This window comes from Crocodylus siamensis, chromosome 5 (genome assembly GCF_052110815.1).
Source record: "Crocodylus siamensis isolate JL-2025a chromosome 5, ASM5211081v1, whole genome shotgun sequence".
In the NCBI taxonomy this organism is placed as follows: domain Eukaryota; kingdom Metazoa; phylum Chordata; order Crocodylia; family Crocodylidae; genus Crocodylus; species Crocodylus siamensis.
In genome coordinates, this window is record NC_143399.1 from 15779701 (window position 1) to 15796576 (window position 16876).

General features: G+C 41.8%; 1 protein-coding gene across 3 annotated transcripts in view; it reads right to left on the bottom strand.

Moving 5' to 3' along the window:
- Nucleotides 1–18: 18 nt before the first annotated feature.
- Nucleotides 19–16876, bottom strand: part of ITGB3BP (integrin subunit beta 3 binding protein) — a 47426-nt gene continuing 30568 nt past the window's right edge. For 2 of the 3 annotated variants that reach the window (XM_090048633.1, XM_090048631.1), the window contains exons 7-9: nt 16395–16454; nt 5246–5299; nt 818–1610 (exon numbers count right to left, since the gene is read on the bottom strand). In XM_090048633.1, the coding sequence (XP_089904759.1) occupies nt 5247–5299; nt 16395–16454 (113 nt within the window). In that variant the 3' untranslated portion in view covers nt 818–1610; nt 5246. Of the gene's footprint in view, nt 794–817; nt 1611–5245; nt 5300–16394; nt 16455–16876 lie in introns of those variants that run through there. The other variant, XM_090048632.1, reaches the window with a different exon arrangement.

A 16876-nucleotide genomic window follows, 5' to 3' on the forward strand; every position in this document is an offset into this window, starting at 1 on the left:
CTTAGTGTATTCAAGAGGTCAAAGAAACAGTAACTGCTTTAATAACATCACACATGCAAGTAATATCTGGACAAGCTCTTACCATAACCTTGCATTTCCAGTTTTTTCCTTAGAACAGTTATTACCAACACTGAGTATTCTAGCTTATGGCTGTTAAGGTACAAATGATTATTGTTATATGGTTTTAGAATTGCTGATGGTCTCTCTTCTAACTTGGAGGGTTACTTTTACACAGGCTAAATATTCAAAATAAAATTTTCCCAGGGAAAGAAAACCACACTCCCTAGCTGATAGAGCTATGCCAGCAAAACTTCTTGTATAGACACAGTTATGACAAGAGGAAAGTGTTCTTCCTGGCTTGTCTTTTGGGGAGGTGGCAAATCTATGCTGACTGAACTGCTTTTTGTCAGTACATACTGCACCTAGACTGGAGGCATTTCTGGCTAGGTATGGCAGTACAGCCTACATAGGCCTGACAAGCTTAAAGGTTGGTTTAATGGTGTTCACCCAGTTTGAAAAGCAGGAATTTACGTTGGTGGGAAGGACAACATTCAAATTTCGGTATCTTTTTGTGCATCTCACACTGTACTTATGCAACATGCTGGCTATTGCTGGCTGTACAAATTTGGCAAATGTCTAACAAAAGGTGGTAGAGAATTTTCAGGGCAATCAATCAGATGGATCAATGGATGAAAATAGCAAGCTTGCTTTTATGGCAACTCTTCCCTTTTTCTTACTGCAGTATCCAAATTGGAGTAAGTTGCTTACTATCATTCATCAGTTAAGGGGACACCTGTTTAAAAAAAAAATCAAGGAACTAATTCAGATACCTTTATTAGCACTAACATTTCTACATGTAGAATAGAAATAAGGTCATGAGTAACTAAATGTGAACATAACATAGATATATAGAGTATACAGAGTAATTCCTAACATGATCTAGTTTTCTATATCATTTGATCAAAAAATATTTGTAAATGCCACATGTGGGGTATGGAAAGCATTTGCTGAAAATGTCATGGAACTGGCACAACTTCTCTTAAATGGCATCTTGCTAACGTTTGGGTGGGCTGATGAACTGCATAAATATAGCCCTACAAACTGGCAAGCAGTCATCACAGCTCATGGTAAAACTGGCATCCATTCCCACAGAAATGGAGCATATCATTACTGTGAAATTTTCAGTCGCTCTGAAGGCCTGGGAACCAGTGTTCATCCCTGAGCATACAGTTTCTTCCTGATCAACTCTAAAAGCAGATTGCAGCCTGTATACCAAGGCAGAACAATTATTGTCTGTAATGACTCCACACAGAAAAAGTTTACATTTTATACATCAGGAAATCTAGATCAGTTCATAGTACAAACACTTGCATAAAAGAGCCATTAAGAACTGTATTATTTACACTGAGATTATTTGGTTGTGCACATTGTAAAGATTAAATTAGATGCCAGAAATTGTATCTAGATGTGCACCTGCCTCGTGCAGTGAGCAATCCTTAACTGGCATTTGCTGGGGAGATAGATTTACAGTCATTTCTTCTCTCCTTTTAAGTTCAATCTGGCAGATGGAAAACTCTGGGTTGACACAAAATGCATTTTTTGCATAATGCCTGTGTGGGGTTAAAAGAATGAAGTGATCAGCAATTAGATAGCAAACCTAACCATATCCACAATTTGTTCACAATTAAGAATCTGCTCAATATTATCTTCATGATGTAAAAATATAAGAGAAGGCAAAACAAAAGGAAAAAAGAAATTAAAGGAAATACTGATTTTTTTTTTTTTAATTATGCTGTTTTCTAAGTTGTAATTAGTTTTCTTCCTGAAGTGCTGAAAGTTACAGTAAGCAACCTAATGCTCACAGCTGTTGAAAGCTTTTTCACCAGATTTGTCTTCTGCCTTACACAGCAAGAATGTGGAGAGGCTGTATAAGGTCTCATAGAGACCTTGTGTTATAAAGCAGTCACAGAGTGTCAAAAGAGTCCAGCCTTAAAGACATGAGTATAGATTTGTGGCCTTTGGGTTTTTTTTCATGGAAAATCTGTGGGTCAACTGGCTCTTAATATCACTGAATATGAGTATGTAGAATAACCTTTCTAAAGAGCAAGGTAGTTTCATTATTCATCAGTTCCCATTAATTTGTAAATAAATCCATGAATCTAATGATGAAAATGTTCTACTAATTTGTGAAATGTGATACCTGAGCAAATTGTGTTCTTAGGCACAAGCAGTATTTTGTTGATTGAGAGGCTCAGTCTCTAACTGGGTGTTTGCTTATATTACTGCAACAGGAATAAGCAGCCAATGAAATACCAGAATTTCAGTACCTGTCCTGAGGTTTCTGTTACCTTAAACTGGTATAATCACTTGTCTGTGCATATCTTGGGACTCCAGCTGGAAGCCAAGGGGCCTAGAGATCTAACTGGGAGCTGGGTGCCATGCTGAAGTTCAGGTACCTGAAATGTAATGACTGCAACATCTACTTGATTGGAGCGAGTCCCAGGTTTCTTATGTAGATCCAGCCCTTTTTTAATTAAAATCCACCTAGTGTAACCAATCAGTCACTAGCACTACCCACAAATAAGAACATTTCAATAGAAGACAATGACAAGCACAGAAAATTTCTCATACAGCTGAGGTCAGCATAAGAGGAAGTACAAGCAGAAGATTCTCTGGCTGCATCCAGACAAGCATGGACATTTGGTTCCCTGGGGACAAGCAGCAGTGCACCTTACACCACAGCTACTTGGCCCCAGGGAATGCCCATACCATGCAGGCTTTGGTGCAGGGCAAGTTACCCCAGGAGCGGTAAGGGAAGCTGGGGCCAGCACTGTGCTGGCCCCAGCAGCCTTACCTAGGGTCCTGGGGACGGCCTGGGGCTGCAGCGATCCTGCTGGGCGGAGCCTGGCCAGCAGCCAGAGCACGGCTCTGGGTTTTTTTTTGATCCCTGGATATCCAGAGGTCAAAAAAACCCCCTACAACTGGAGCAGTGCATGTATGGGCAGCACACCCTTGTAGCACAGAGAACAGCTGACTGTGCAGTATGCTGCACTATAGACATGTCTACAGCACCACATACCACACAGCCACACTCATTTGGACTCAGCCTTATAGGTGAGGTACAGATGTTTGGGGAGGTTACATTGCATTAAAAGTAGCCACCTGATCTAACTTAGTTTGCCCAGGTGCAGACCATACACTTAACTGGGGGTACAGACAGAAGTGACAATTTCTTGCTCAATTTGGCCACAAGTGCAGACAGAAGTGACAACTTTCACCTGATCTGGTCACAGAAAGCAGTTTCTAGCTGTGACCAAACACATGCGTGGCTGCAGACAGGTTCAAAAAAAGGCCGACTGGGTCAAAATCTGACAACTTATCGCATGAGGTATCAGATAAAAACGTTTCAAAATGTAGAGTCTTTTGTAACTTGTGTCTGCAGAGCTCCCAGCCTGTTGCTGTTTTTGAAAGGGAAGTGGGGAAAGAGTACAGAGGGAGTTTGGTCTGGGGTTTTTCACACACCCCCCTCCCCCGGGTACGGGAAGCTCCAATTCACACACCCCACCCTTCAGTACCAGCTGGGGAACCCCAAAAACAAGCTCCCTCCACTGCCTTTCCCCCCCTCCCATTCTGAAAACAGCGAGCCCCAGTTGTTGCTAGGGGAACCTGGCTGCCAGCTCCGAGTCAGCAGCTACATTCCCCGCCCCCAGAACCAACAGGGAACTTCTGTTTGGTCGAGGGCAACTGCTGTAACTCGGACTGCTTCACAACATTCGTTCTGAGCTACGCTGTCTGCACCCTGGGGATCTAACTGCAAACTGCAGAAGTTCAGGAAGTTTAGATCAGTCTAAAATTGGCAGACCTCATCTAAGTTAACTGTACCTCTGAGGCGGTCGAACTGACATTGGGTCAGTTGAGACTGATCAACTGAATTTCTGTACAGTTTCCAGTGCAGCCGCTACCTACCTATTTTTAGTCCCTTAGCTCCTTGCCCCTCCCACAGACAGACAACCCCCCTTCCCCCACGGACCAGCTTTCCCTCCCCCCAAGCCCCCATCCCACAAGCCAATCAAAGTAAGAGTTGGGGGATGGGCAGGAAGGATCGGGGTGGCAGATGGTTTGCCATGGGTGGGAGGGACTGTTAGTCTGGGGAGGGGTTGGGGGGCTAAAAATAGCCCCTAATCCTGGGGAGGGGAAGAACCACCACCATATCCCCCCAAGCCACCCCACTAGCCCCAGTGATCCTGCCAAACCCTTCTGGACCCCACCAACCCCCACATCTACCCTGCCTGTCCCCCCAATCCCTCCAAACCCACTAGCCTCCCTGATCCCCACCAACCCCCCACAGACCCTGCTAGCTCCCCCGATTCCCCCAACAGGCCCTGCTTGCACCCCCATCCCTCCCATAGACCTTGCTTCTCCCCATGATCCAATCCCCCTGCAGACTTTGCTTGTTATCCCCCACCAGCCCCGATCCCTCTCCCCACCAAGGACCTTGCTTGGCCTCCTACATCCTGGCTGACTTTAGATTGGGTGGCCATTTTTAACTCAATCTAACCACCCCCTAATCTCCCTGAATGTCTGTACATAACCTTAACGAGAAAAGTGTATTTCCTTCACTGACATTACTAGGCCAACTGCCTATGAAGGACCACATGCCCAACAGCTTTACCGATGGGTTCCAGGGAAGCCCAGGCCTTTTGTGATGGAACTTCTGCAGCAGACAGCAATCCCTTCCTAGCAGCACAGACCACAGTGAAGAATGGTCTAATCTATTTGTTCAGGAGAGCAACAGGCAGTCCTCTTCAAGATAGCTCATTAACAGAGTTGTTCATAACATTTAAGGAGGAGTAAATATATTCTGACCCTCAAACACTCCTATCCTTTTAGTCATGCATACCTGTCCACGTGTGATGTGCCTGAAAAACGTTAGAGATGGACCTTGTTGACCTGGACAACCCCAATTGTACTACTGTCCCATGTGATAGATGTCTGTGGGTTTCATAGCCATCAGTTGGTAGAATGAATCAGTGCATGTTTAACCGGTAGATTTTCTTTTGCTACTGAGGTATTGTACAAACAAGCAGCAGTGGTCTTAAAATAAACTCAACTATATACTTTAGTACCTAAAACCACTTTGTAGAGATTGTTATACAAATATTTTGAATACATTCTGTCCTTGTAATTACAGCATTTGTAAACTTTTAATATGTGCAGCCACACAATGATGTAAAAACTTGCTTACCTCAGTCAAGGAGGGACTTGAAAAATTCATAGCTATTAACAGGCCGACTGTACTCTGCAGATAAAACAAAACTCAGCTTTCACAAGCAGAATGATGTTGGATGAAACCAATTTTTAAAATAAAATCTTCAAATCAACATGTTGTGACAGTAAACATACATTTAGTATCTCTTGTTAAAATGGTAAACAGGTGCTTCCAAACCATGCTTGCTATACACATTTTAGTTAACCCAATAACTAACTTTCTCCTTTTAAATAAAAAAGGCACGAAAAGTGTAAATTAAAAACTGCACAATACATGATGACACTTGCTCCAGAGAGCTAGTGCCAGGGTGCAGAGGAACCTGCAGGAGTGGAAGGTAGCAGCAGCCCCAGCTACATGCATGATCATCAGAGGCAGGACTGGGAGTAGGTGGGATCAGGGATGCCAGATCCATGGTGGGGACGGGGAGTGGTGGGACGGGCAGGAAGTGGGAGGTGGGACAGTTCTGCCCTTAGATGGATCTCAGCAGAAGAAAAAGGGCCCCTTGATCATTGCTGCTGGTCTACATTAGGAACACCTTGTGGTATATCTCATGAAATCTGTTTAGTCACTGGGTAACTCCTCACTTACTTTTTATCAATTAGTAAGGTCTGCATGTGGATGAACTTAGTCTATATGTACCCAGAGTAATTTGGATATATGCAAATTACTAATTGGTATGGTTATTTTGAACCTGTTTATTTCAAAGTCGGTATTTTTTGGTCCCCTACATTTTGAATTAACGAGGCTTTACTGTTACAGCCGTCTCAAATTTTTCCATACAATAAGTCTTTTGCTGTCAGTTAATAGAGAGACCACTGTTTCTGAATGGCTTAGTTACTCATGTCAAGTGTAATTTCTGGCTAAAATGTCATTACTTTGAATAATTCCTTTGTTTGCCCAAATGCAGCCTTTAGAGTCCATGCAGAGCGTTTGGGGGGGGCAATACACATGCGGAAATCAAGCAATGCACTGCACACAGTTGAACAAGATATCCTGACAACATAAGTCAACTAGGTTTGTATTAAACTGCATTCATTGAAGACTTTCCCTTCAGTGTCTCCACTGGTAGCATATCTGAGAAAATAACCATATTTATTATCCCCTTCATACATATGGTATTAACAGTTTCTCATTCAAACAGCCAACAGAAATACAATTTATTACATGTTCCCTAGATATTCCCATGGGTTATTAAGCCTATCATAATAGTTTGATTAAACATTTCTCTTCTTTGGGAAGCTAACAAGAAGGTAATCAGTGGCTCTAAAAATAAAAATTCTCCACTCTTTCACAACATCTTTATATGCAAGATCTTAAGTATGAATTATTTTCCCTTTAAACAAACACAAAACATCATCTCACAAAACTCATCTAACCCTCAGTAAAGTAACATTGTGTCTGACCACTGCAGCCAGAATGTGTTGCCCAGGCCATCCCCTGCCATCAAAATCCTGTAGGCCAGCCTACAATTGGAGGTGGCCAGAAAGGACAGGACAAACACTTCATTTTGAAGCAGTGGGGGAGTCCCCTACTAGCCAAAGCTGCTGACTGCAACACACACGGACTGTATGAGAAAGCCAGACTAAGTTCCCCTGACCTGGAGATCACATTTCCTTGGAGTTGGAGTTTACAGGGTTGTTGTCCAAGAACTAGCTCAAGGTCCTGCCCTGATGCCCAGATAGGATGGCAGGAGTTTTCATACCCCCTAGCTCCCATCCATGAGCACAGTAAAGGAACAGGATCTTTCCAAGTTTTGCCTATTTTTCCCCCCTTCCTTACTCCCCCCAGTTTTTTTTTGGTGTGGTTTTTTTTGCAAGTTTGACTGCTCTAAAACATTTACAGATCTAAGGAGGAGAGAAAAAAAATGTTCACCTGTCAGGTGATATAAAACCAATCTTCTACTAAATGTGCCAGAATAATTTTTCTCCACCTCAACCACAGTTAAAACCTTCAGTCTATTCATTACTGTCTCTTTATAGTATTTTTATTTAATAAAACCTATTAAGACTACCATACAAATCTCTTTACTTATGCTTTTATCTTTTAACTGATCAATTTTTATATTGCTGACATCCCTTCTTCACCATTTGCTCATTTAAAAATTCATAGTATATGAGCTATGTCTCTGGAGAAAATGTCTATAAAATTTGTTACAGCTGGCAAATGTGTATGAGTCAGTGATAGCACATGACTAAATGCTTCACAGAAAATAAAATTTGTTTCTGTAGTAAGCAGAACTGTTTAAATGTTATTTATTTTTATGTTTCAAAGAAAATATATTGTGAAGTGCTGCATTGATTTAATACGCAACAATGTCTGTGTACACGCTGTACAAGGAAAATTTATGAAACCTTTGCACAACTCCTTTAATTGAATTTTCCAAATCTCTCACCACACACAAATAATCAATATCTTCTGCAGAGAAAACCAGTCAGAATTATTACAGTCTTTCTTTTCAATTTTGTTGTCATCAGCACATACAGAGCACCTGGATATTTGTAATGTCTGGATAGCAAGTTATTTACACCTCTTAAACATATAATTGCTACTAAGTGAGTCCAAACTAATGTTTCTTTTCTTTTTTTATTTAAAATAATTATTATATTCCTGGGAAAAGAGAATATTTATAGTCAAGTAGGAGTTGCTATATATAGACATGCTGTAATGAACCCATACTTCTTTTTAATTTTTCATTAAGCTTAATACTCTAAAGTCTAGATCTGCCAGTTTTTTAAAAATCATTGATTCTGAAAAAGGTACATAAGAAAATAGAATATAAACAAAGGTGTGAATGTTCATGAATAAATGTAGTTGATACCTACATACAGAATGCAAGCTGACAGTTCACTATGTATATATGTCTGAAGCCTACAGCTATATGTCTCATGTGCATTTCTATATCTGCCACAAAAGTTAATAGCTTAATATTTCATCTACATAGCACAGGATGTTAAATCACCAAAGAAGTTTGCAATTTGTCCCCCTTCCCCCCAAAAAACCTATCATGCATATAACCTCAGACCCTGATGCTTTCCAAATTTCATGTTGTATTTTAAAATATATACTCTAGTGCACAGATGTAACATAGTAAAAGCGGACCCTTCTGGGAGAAAAGCATGCTTACAATAGGGTGAGGAAAGCAGCACGGCACTATTTATGGGGCTGAAGAAAAACTGTCCACAGTGGTCTCTCTCCAGTGGACAAGTTTAGATTCTCACTTGGCTCAGGACAACTTGTATAATATGAAAGGTAATTTGGATTAACTTTGAGTGTCCCCTAGTGTAGACAAGCCCTCTAAAAAGGGAGGCTCAGGCAGCTCTTCCATGAGCTGCTTCTGCAGAAACACCAGGGCCAAATTGCCTTCTGTGTCTGTGTCAAAGAGGAGACCAGCAGGAGACCAGCTATGGTTTCTTGCTCCTGAAGCTATCCCAGGTCACAGCAGTCTAAGGGTCCACTCCAACTGGTCACGTCAGCTGGTGATTGATGAAAGGGGACCTACCCCCCAGATTCTCCTTGCCCATCACACCCTAATGCTGTGAGTAATTAACCTAGATGCCAAACAAGAGGAAATTCTCAACCATCAGCTGCAGCCTTTTTTCCAGTTCCTTTATGCCCCTGTGGCAGTGAAGAGGGACAGGGAGCAAGGCACAGAATCTTTACTTAAATGTCTTCTCTCCAATACCTAGTGAAGAGGCACATAGAGACCATGGTGCAGCTTTGCTACCTATCTGATTTAGACAGTCATCGTGCCTCAGCCCAAAAAGTACTGATAGGCAGAGTCTTTAATCTACTACATAAGGCTGCCTTCCCTTCAGCATCACTGTAACACACTTGAACAACATTTCTAAAGATTTTACATCCTACTTCTGGACCGTCAGAAGTACAGGAACAAGTTCTTATTCACTCAAATCTTGTATCCTCTTAATGCAAACCTTCCCAGCTAGACCTTGCCAACACTGGAAGAAGGATGTAAGAAAAGCAGTTGGGCACCCCTGCACTGTTGCCTTGTTCAGAAGCCAGCTTTGTCATTCTAGACTAATGGTTTTCAACTTTTTTCATTTGCCGAGCCCTAAAAAAAAAAAACTTGAATGGAGATGTGGACCCCTTTGAAATGTAAGTGTGGGCAGCCACACATTTTTGATTGACAACAGTTATCTTTTGCACACCCCTTAAACAGTCTGCAGACCCCCAGTCACTATTCTGGATCATTAAGTAGGGAGATCAACTCAGAACAGCTGTTTCAGATACCTGGCAAACAGAAACCATAGCCACTACAGAAAGCAGGTAACGTAGAGTCTCCATGTAAAGATCATCTATAAGAAACAGACCTGTAAGAATATTCTTCATAATCTCCAAGGTAGATGTCTGATACTAGAAGAGGCATGAAGAGATCTGTCAAATCCTTGCTGGAAAAAATATCTAAGGTTTAACTGAAACACCTTGGTCAGCTTAAAAAAACATCTCCCTCTGCTTAATTATAGGAGCTTTTTCCAAACATTACAGGACAGTGGAAAGTTCTCCAGATGTCTATGAGCAACTGTCTCACAAACCAGGTCATCAGGTACTAGTTCTGGCTGATGGGCTGGACCTTAGAAGGGAAGGATGTGGGTTTCTGGGGCAAAAATACCTTTGTTAAAGCAACTGGACTGGATCCAAAACCAGAGCCACCTCAGTCAACTAGAAGCCAGGAAAACAGCGCATTTGTAGGAGACAAAAAAGATCCACAATAGGAAGTTCTAAGCACAACTGTAGGAAGGAAATCCAATAATTCCTGAATTTCTACTTACTCTACTCACAGGATTTACTTTTTACAGAAAATGCAGCGGATTTAGGAGTAACAAGGTTCTTTTTCACCTAGAATAAGGCCCTCCATGGTGCATCTGTTAGGCAACATGCTTTACAGATCAAATACAATATAAACTCTACCCTCTAACAGACAACCAGCACTGGTCTTGAAATACTGGTATGTCATATGGTTATGAGAAGATACTCCTCTTATCCAGTCAGTAGGTGCACTTAGCATTATTTTTGGTTTCTATGGGGACTCAGGATGTAGCCTGATCTACAGCAGTAGTCTTCAAGGCAAGGAAGACTAGCACAAGCATCCAACATCTACCTTTGCAACATCCACCTTTACTGACCAGGACAATATAATGGAGCCCTTGCATTGCATGAGTAGCACTGCCACCTTCAGGATGGCAGGGGCATGAAAGCAACAAGATCACATTTGTTTTTCTCAGAATTTGAGTTTGACAAGCAGATCCCAGGACATCATTCTCCTGCTGTACTTGACCTTGGTGAGGCAGCACTTGGAGTACTGCATCCAGTTTTGGGCTCCGTAATTCAAAAAGGATGCGGAGAAGCTTGAGAGGGTGCAAGAGGAGAGCCACGCGCGTGATCAGAGGGCAGGAAAACAGACCTTATGAGAGGCTGAGAGCAGTGGGGCTACTCAGCCTGGAAAAGCACAGGCTCAGGAGTGATCTGGTGGCCACCTGTAAGTTTATCGGGGTGACCACCAGGATCTGTGGGAATGACTGTTCACCAGAGCCCCCCAAGGGATGACAAGATCTAATGTCAGTCAGGAAGGCCAACCGCACCTTGGCATGCATCCACAGATGCATCTCGAGCAGGTCCAAGGAGGTGATCCTCCCCCTCTATGCGGCACTGGTCAGGCCGCAGCTGGAGTACTGCGTCCAGTTCTGGGCGCCACACTTCAAGAGGGATGTCGACAGCATGGAGAGGGTCCAGAGGAGGCCACCTGTATGATCAGGGGACAGCAGGGCAGGCCCTATGAGGAGAGGTTACGGGACCTGAACCTGTTCAGCCTCCAAAAGAGAAGACTGAGGGGGGATCTTGTGGCCTGTTATAAACTAGTCAGGGGGGATCAGCAAGCATTGGGGAAGTCACTGTTTCCCCAAGCACCGCCAGGAGTGACCAGGAATAACGGTCACAAGCTGGCAGAGGGTAGATTTAGGTTAGATATCAGGAGGCGCGACTTCACAGTCAGGGCGGCTACGGTCTGGAACCAGCTTCCAAGAGAAGTGGTGCAGGCTCCTACCCTGGGGGTGTTTAAGAGGAGGTTAGATGAACATCTTGCTGGGGTCATTTGACCCCAGTATTCTTTCCTGCCATGGCAGGGGGTCAGACTAGATGATCTGCTCAGGTCCCTTCCGACCCTAGAAACTATGAAACTATGAATGGTCACAAACTCCTCTGTGACCAGTTCAGGCTGGAGATAAGGAAGAACTTCTTCACTGTCCGAGCCCCCACAGTTTGGAACAGCCTGCCACCTGAGGCGGTTCAAGCACCCACTTTGAACGCCTTCAAAACACGTTTGGATGCTCATCTTGCTGGGATCCTGTCTATGATCCCTGCTGACTTCCTGCCCCTGGGGCGGGGGGCTGGACTCAATGATCCTCCGGGGTCCCTTCCAGCCCAAATGTCTATGAAATCTATGATAATGTTTGGAAATGTTTTCCTTTAAGTCTGGGAGGTCCCACAGGCCACACAGTACCTTTGTCTATAAAAAGTCATGCTCAGATCTACATTGCCTGAAGCAACTGAAAGCAAGATCAGGAGAAACAGGAAGGTCATAGTTGGCAGCCAAGTTAATGTACTAAACAGTCTCTCATTGGAAGAGTGATCCAAAACATTTAAAAACAGGTTTTCAGATGAAACAGAAAAAGTTGAAGCAATTTTAAGTTTGACTGGTAGAGAAGATGAGCTTGTATCAAACAGGGCCCTCTTGCCAGCTTGGGATGCTTTTCAGATTTAAAGGGTAAGATTTTCCACCTAGATATTTTTTGCCTTTGGAAAGGTCTTGCCCAAAAGACATCCCGTACCTAGGAGACAAACATCGTGTCTCCCAAGATAAGCCTGGGTACAACTTCAGCTTCCTTTTGAGTGCATAAAGGCTGCAAGTTTGAATTATGTCAGGCCTGTAACCATTGCTGATTGGTGATGATCGATCATTTTCATGAGTTACAAGATGACCATGGAGCAGCTGGCTTTGCTAGCAAGAAAATAAGTTATCCATTCAATACTTGGACTCTTCTGGCATACCAGGTTTAACAAAACTGAGCTGAGGATGGAAAACATTAGGAAGACGTTGACACCTGCCCTTTACATTCTATGAGGCACAGCAAGAGTAAATGGAAATCAGTTAAAAACATTTTTTTTTGGTTTTTTGGAAAGCCACCACTATATGTAGATGGAAGGAGGGAAATGGCTCCACTGCCATGTAAAAAATACTGTAGGAATAAGAATTTCCTATTGGTGCAGGGGTCGAGAAATAAAAAGAATGACTCTGTTTGCCCATTATCTTGCTAGGTTCAGTTTTCTACTTAAACACAGGATATGACCTATAAGTTTATCAAGGGTGACCACCAGGATCTGGGGGAACGTTTGTTCACCAGAGTGCCCCGAGGGATGACGAGGTTGAACGGTCACAAACTCCTGCAAGACCGTTTTAGGCTGGACATAAGGAAGAATTTTTTTTACTGTCCGAGCCCCCAAGGTCTGGAACAGTCTGCCCTCGGAGGTGGTTCAAGCATCTACATTGAACACCTTCAAGAGTAAATTGGATGCTTATGTTGCTGGGATCCTATGACCCCAGCTGACTTCCTGCCCTTTGGGCAGGGGGCTGGACTTGATGATCTCCCGAGGTCCCTTCCAGCCCTGATGTCTATGAAATCTATGACCTAATAGTTCTAAAAGCTGAGCTTCATAATACTGCAAATATCAGATTATCTGAAAATATTCCTTATTCAGTCTGGCAGAGCACAACAGACTCACTTATGGACATTATTCATTTTTATGCTGTGCTGTTTTTCTTTTTGGGAACCAGAGAAAGCATGAAAATGTTCTGCAACAGCCAACTGAAGTAGCTTCACTGTTCAGAAATTTCTTTTCAATACTTCAAATGCTCAAACTGTTAAATTCTCCTTTAAAATATGCATAGTGCAACCTACACGTTTATTCTCAATGCACATAAAGCATGTTCTGGACTGCAACAAACTGACTAGATTTCATCTCTTGGCAGCTGCTCTACAGTTTGCTTACATTCTATTCAAAAACATTTTGTTTACTGTAAATGCTAGTCATGGACAAACAATGATGCCTTTTTTTATGCTGGTCACACAAAACGATATACTGAGTCCTACATAATGCTGCTCATTGACCAAGGAATGTTCTGTATTAAGTTGTTTTAAGTAGAGGTTGTTTATGTAAAGTAAATAAATTTCATGCCTTACCATGTGATGATAATGTGACATTCCATCTGTATCAAGCCACAGAACAGTCATAGGTTTTAAGTCTTAAGCATGACTAATTAAAAATAATTATAAAAAACCACATCCAAAACTAAAAGGCAAAGTAAAAGTTCTCCAAATTCTTCCTTGCATCATATTATTTCTTTGCTGCTTCTACTCTTGCCTTTTTTTAAGATGGCAGAATGGAGCTTACTCTTTCTTAAAGTGGAATTAAAGTGATTAAGGTTGAAACTCTATTATAAAGTGGTCACTGTGCTTCTGCCCGACTTCTGGGCAACAAATTCAGATGCAGGGTGAACAGCTCATTTAATAGGCTTGAATGCTGGCTAGATTTTCAGCACTGAGGGTTAGTTTCTGAAACACAGACGGGATATAAATTTATTTCATGGCTGCTAGAAAGCATTCCGTAAGGGAGGCAATAACTGCCAGCCATAGCCCAAGGTCCTCTCCACCGGTACTCACTGGCCAGGAGAGTCAGGGATCTGGTTTTGAAGAAAATCACATGGGGAAGTCTGTGCTATTATGAACTCAACTTGTACAAATGAGCCAAACTGCAAAAAGGGCAGTGTAACTCACTCCTTTTCACAGGGTGTTACTTTCCTCAGAGCAATGGAGACTGTCTTGGACTTGCTCAATTCTCTTTGTTGTAAGATGTGGGCCTGTAGCTGAGCAGAGGCAACCAAGATTGATGTGACTGCTTCTTATCTGGAACAGTTTTGCTGATCTGGACTGGTGATAGACAATGAGTTTGGGCTTCTTCTGGAGTCTCAGAACAGAATAGCTGTTTTTTATTTACTTTGATTTTTTGTTGGTTACACTTATCTAAATTTTAAACAAACTGACTGGCTTCAGAACAAGTCTTTTGGCCTTGGATTTTGACTTCCTTTGAGTTATGTTGTCTGAGAATAATGCATACATGATGGAATTAAAAAAAAAAAAAAAGACGACACAGGAAAAGGACATAGTAAAGTGGTAGTGGAGAGATTACTAGTAGCTACAGTTTCTCCTGATCATCACCATGATTGTTCTGCAGGGACAGGAATATTTCATCACCAGGGAGTTTCAGAACTCCATGAAAAGAAGAAGTGCTTGAGTTCTCCTCAGGCCTAAACCCTTTATAGTATTAGAGGGGACTACTCTTCTAGTGAGACGAATACCTCATGGCCACCTTTTACATGTCTCCCTAAACACCTTCAGGTCAGAGGTAAGTATAAAGTTTACTGCAAAAGTAAAAAATTATGTGATTAACATTTCACGTGTTAGAAAATTAACACAAACACGAACACCTGATGGGGGGTTCACTTGAAATATTTTGTGTGGGTTTCTATCAAAACCTTTGCACCTTTGCAACAGAAAGATGGATTTTTTCAGATTAAAAGTTCAGACTTTGCAGAATGCTGGACAAAAGGCTCCTTTCTGGGTTTGAGATTCTTGTTGCTAAGATCCTGGTTTTCTTGTGGGCAATGGCCAATGCTACCTTCTATATACAGATAGGAGTGGAAACAAAACACAAAGGAGGAGTCCCATCTCAGGAGTTACTTCTGATACAGCCTTAGAAGCAGCACTATTGTTACTTGGTTTCCTCTTTTCACTTCAGCCCATCCAGTATCTTTCATTTGAAAAATTGATCAAGTCCCTTAACCTCTTTCTCTGAACCTTACCTGGGGGCACTTACTGATTGTGTGGTAGCCATCACATGCTTAAAGACAGGCACATGCTGAAATACTCTGCAAATGATGGGTCTTGTAAAATATGGATAATGCTTCCTGCCCCTCTCAGGTACAATGCAAATTCTTTAATGCTTGTAAAATGATATACTGTTTCTATTATTAAAGGCTGGAGAAGCATCAAGGATTTACTACACAAGAACTGGTATTAGACCTGGTTTTCTAGATAAGGAAGGTGACAATCCAAATCAGTATAAATAAAGTGAACTGCTCTTAACAATTTCACAGATAGGGTCTAAATTCCTCAAGGAATTTATGCACTGGAAGTGGGTATTCCAATACATGTGAAGCTAACTATGACAAGGGTATGGAGCCTGATCCATGTGACATCAAAACATAAGAGAAATCATAATCTCTGGACAAGGTCCTCCTTGACTATGAATCAAAGAATTAAAACAAGCTAAACCAACAAAAAAAAACGCTTATCTTAGTAGATAGATGTTCAAATACCAAAAAGTGGTGAATGGTTATTGATTTTAATGGATATGTAGGTTGGAAATCTTGTTTTCTTTTTTAAACCCCATATTATGAGCTAGTTAAGGGCACTAATGTACATATGTGGTCTACACTATATTGAATGCCACTCACTTCAAATATTTTTAGAGCACTTGTTATGAAATGACATAACATTTATTACAGCACAGTCACTAGGAGTAAACTAGACACTTCACAAATACAGATAAGGTGATAAGGCCTCCATCAAACAGACTTCAAGCTGATCAAAACCCAGCAGGAGTGAAGATGAGGGTGGGAGGATTAAGACAGAGAATGGAACAGCTGAGAAGGCAGTATTTTTCATATGCAGACATCCATCCAACTTGCATAAGGCCTCAAAAGCTTGACTGAATCCAATGGTCTTTTGACCATGCCCCAAATACACTACTGATACTGATTGATTTGTCCCCTTATGCATTACTCACTATTTATTAGCAAGAATGTGTATAAAAAATAGAAGGCTGAAAAGAAAGATGATACTAAGTTTCAGAAAAATGCAAAAGAATAGTTAGTATAGCCTGCATACAGGGAGAAAATCAATCTCTCTCTCTCTTTCTTTGGTTTTTGTTAAAAGCTATGAAAGCAGACATATCAAAGCAGATGTTACACAACATATTTGAAAAAGTTTGTTACCTTGGACAGGATGTTCAGCCTTATTCCTCTTCCACTGCTTTAGCTTTTTTACTTGAGCCACTAGCAAATAAAATATATTTCAGGATGTCAAGACAACTTTATTCCAAAGGGTTTAATGAAAGCAGTAAAATACAAAGACACCTCACCTATTTTCCTAAGAGCATGTAAATTCTCCTTTTAAAGGTTTGGCACATATCACCTGCTCAAATAAATACCAAAAATATCTGCATAGGCAACATTAAGGAATACCATTTTGTAGGTGGAAATATTTGCTATCTGCATACTTTGTTAGAAATCAGATAAGAAATGGTTATTTACTCTAAAGCAGGAGTGTCTAACTCACCTGTGACTCCGGGCCAATTCTGGACCACTGATCTCTTTGCTGTTGCTTTTGGACTGCAAGCAGACTCCTGGGCTGGATCCAAATCCAACAGCAGCCATAGGGCAAGCAAAGGCTGCAAGGGGGTTAATGCAGCCATTGT